This window comes from Suillus subalutaceus, assembly GCF_016647625.1.
Source record: "Suillus subalutaceus strain FC151 chromosome Unknown DFJ58scaffold_440, whole genome shotgun sequence".
NCBI lineage: Eukaryota > Fungi > Basidiomycota > Agaricomycetes > Boletales > Suillaceae > Suillus > Suillus subalutaceus.
The window spans coordinates 11,213-14,891 of NW_024540689.1; the positions used below are offsets into that span (position 1 = coordinate 11,213).

Here is a 3,679-nt window from a genome sequence, read left to right on the forward strand (position 1 = left end):
AAGAGGACTAGGATCACCTCAAGATGTCACAAGTAGATTTGTACTTACTGTGTTTGTCATATAGTTCACTTGATGACTATTGTTCATTCCTCATTGTATTGTATGTTCCATGCACAATTATCACTACCCTTACATACTACTATTGATGTACTAGTGCCATACTCCATTGTTCAGGGATCAGTGCGCCCACACAACTGTCTCAAACTCAAATTCCACCCTCAACCAAGCTGTTTTACCATGAGGTGCCAGATGACATCAGCCATGCTAACCAACATCACTGTATCATGACATTAATGGGTTGTATCACCACAGGCGGTAGTTATCAGTAGTAATACAGGTATGTGAGACCCTATTTTTATGTTAGCATTATATGGTCTATGAGACCCTACCATTTGTAGCCATTGTGCAAGACAGAAAAACTATTGATTACCTCTCTGATGTTGACTGTCAAATACAGTTGGTAGTGGGAGCATTGGGTCTGGTTGTACTTTTTTGAGCCTCAGAAGTTTATCTACAATGTTATTCCTACAAGGCCTTGGGACATAATGAATTTCAACAGTGCTATTCGACAGGTATTTGAAACAGCCATTGAAAATTTTCAACTCTTCACCATATCCTAATAGATTATTTTGGGACTTTCAACAGGTCTTAATGTTTAGAATGCATCATGTTCCAGGTGTTTTAATGTCTTGAGGATGCTGAATTTCATACCTTAAGCATGTTAAGACTGTACTCAAGTGGTATCGGATCCAAAGGGCTCCGGATTGGATCTGAACCAGAAACTAATGGATAAGGACTGTCCAAAGACAAAAATCCAACAATACACTCAACATCTGAATAATCTGAATATTGACTTCATTGGATCAAGAATCCAAGGGTTTCAATGTTATCTGAGCCCTATCTCTTGGTGTACCATATGAGAGTTTGATCTGCACTATTGGAATCTAGTTGTCATCTTGCCTGACTGCTGCATACATACATGTGTAACTTCCATGAGCACTACTTACATCATCAGTGAGCTGAGTGAACTTTGTGTGACATATAGCCTTCTGAGACATTGTAAGCTGAGGTTGGCTTTCCTGACTTGGCCTGTGTTTCTGTGTGCCAAGACTGACTGAATAGCCAATGTAAGTGACAAAATTTAAGGCTTACACAAGGACTATTTATTGGACAGCAGTGTCCCTTGCCTGAAAATGTGATCCTGGAAGAAAATATAAAATTCTAACATATAATGACCTTACAAAAAATGTACTTAGATACACGATACTAAAAATAGATTGAATCAGTCATTTTACTCCTTTGCTGAAATTAAAAACTCATCTAGACTATACATAGCAAGCAAAAGAGCAGATTTTCTAGGCTCAAACACCAAGTTTTATCAAGAACATATGGCAACTGCATTTCTTTGAAGTCTTGCCTTTGAAGAATGCAAGAGTGAATGTTGAATGTCATGGACAACACCATGTGGAAGATCTTGCAAAGTAAGGATGGTCTTTACCTCCTGAGAATTATCAATAACATAATATCAAATCATGTTAATAACTTACAGCTCACCACTGTGGCGCATCCCAGTAACTGTTTGAACAATTCCATGTTGGCATGCAGAGAGAAAGATACCAATCTGTTCAAAAACATGCACAGTATTTTCATTAGTTGAATTAGCAGCTTTCCAATTGTTGATATATGATGTGAGTTGTTTAGCTCTGTATTCACCAGGACATAACTGTGCATCATCCTTAAATATGTCAACTTGATCTGGGGGGATCATATACCTGCTGGGAAAGATGCAGTGATCAGCACTGCTGGTATTTGTAATGTGTTTTGCAGAATTGTTCCCATCCATTGTGCTAAGACTGGTAGGATACAGCAGACATTCATCAGGTTGCTGTTGAAATAGATTAGACAATGATGTTTCAAAAAATTGAACACTGAACTCAAACATGCACATTAGACAACCATGTTGAAGGTGCCAGTCAGGATCTGTGCAGCTGAGTGCCATATCCACTTGGGACCAAACTTCACAATGTATTGCAAGATAGATGTGAAATGTGATTGAAAATTGATCATAGAACATTTGGACATAATTGACCTAATGATTAATTAGAATGCTGTAGGTCATGCACAATAAATGACTTACATTATATATCACACACAAAACCTTTGTGAACACCTGAATGCTGGATGAAGACTGCCATCATGAGGAGTCCAGCTTGCGAGCTGGCATTTCTTACAATAGATGAGTGTTCAGGCAAATGGTACAGTTCAGTTTCTCCTATGAGGGCCACAATGACCATGAGTACTTCTGGCTTGGCAGGAGTTGCTTCTGGAGTTTGCAGTATATTCCTCCTAGACAACACTTGTAAAAAATTATTATATTCAGAGACAAAAATGAAACATGATTACAGGATACTCTTTGGAACATGCACAAATTACAGATTTTATTCTGCACCACAAAATACAATATGGACTGTGAGATATCATTGAGAGTAGTAGTTAAGTTGTGATGCATATAGTTGGGTCCTAATACTAAGCACTGGAGGATATGGTTGGGTAATGAGGTATTGGGCCTGGGGTAGATTGGGAGGGCATACTATGCCAAATGTATGAGGCAGTTGGCTGCTCATGGTCTTGCAATGTTCCTTCCTGCCAGCTGTCTAATATAAGAGAGTTGTTAGTTAAGATTCATACTATAGGATCCTGAAGGAGACCCGTTTCCTATCTTCCAATCAGTACATGAGCTGCTGGCTTGCCATAGAGTTGGACTTTAGTGCTTAATTGTTTAGTTTGAATGTATGCTGTCACTCAACTCTACAGGTACTATGAACTTATTTTTTCATGTATACATATCATAAGTGATTATTAAATGAATGCATTCATGTTGCATCTATAGCGGAGTCATATTAAGGCCTTCCACTTTAGTCTGGATCTGCAGGAGCATTGTAAAACAACCCTTCTATGGCTTGCAAACTCATTTGTCAGTACTGCAGCACTTCATTTATATCTTCTGTGTATTTTCTATTGAAAGGCAATAGGGAAAAAAAGAAATCATGGACCAGCAGAAATGTTGCATAAATCTTAAATCCCAATTAGATTATCACAGTATTTTGACTATATATTCAGACTGTCTTTCACTTTCTGAAGACCAACTAACCTTGCTCTTTAGTGGCTCAAGTCTTAGTGAGTCTATTTTTATCTCTATCTTTACACCCATACACCTCTTATCACCGCTTTCACTTTCATATAAGCCAATACTTTAGCACTGGTACATATTGATTCCATTTCATTGACTAGCAAAAAGAAACAACCAGACCTTTATCTTTATTACACTTCTTGCTGTATTTTATACACATAGTATATTTGATAGCTTCTAGAGCAATCAATTTATTCATCAATAAGACAAGTGTAAGAGAACACCTAGCATGGATTTAGATCTTCAATATACAGTGGCTCAAAAAACTGTCCGCATGTTTTGACATTTTTCACTATCTATGATATTGTGTGAGAATGAACAAATTCCTCAAGGACATACTTATACCACATTGTAGTATGGCTTCAGGGCTTTTATTTGAGCCCTACACCGTGGGAATTGGCGGAGATATGGTGGAGATATAAGGCTTATAAAATGATGACTCATGTGGACAGTTTTTTGAGTGTATATTAAAACTATATAAATCATTAT

General features: G+C 37.6%; 1 protein-coding gene across 1 annotated transcript; it reads right to left on the reverse strand.

The window, feature by feature from the left end:
* Positions 1–1,543: 1,543 nt before the first annotated feature.
* On the reverse strand, positions 1,544–2,089 carry DFJ58DRAFT_672443 (uncharacterized protein; the record flags this gene model as incomplete). Its single annotated transcript, XM_041383025.1, has 2 exons — positions 1,544–1,885; positions 1,928–2,089. Coding segments are annotated over 2 exons (504 nt in total), but the record flags the coding sequence as incomplete, so codon positions are not given.
* Positions 2,090–3,679: the final 1,590 nt, after the last annotated feature.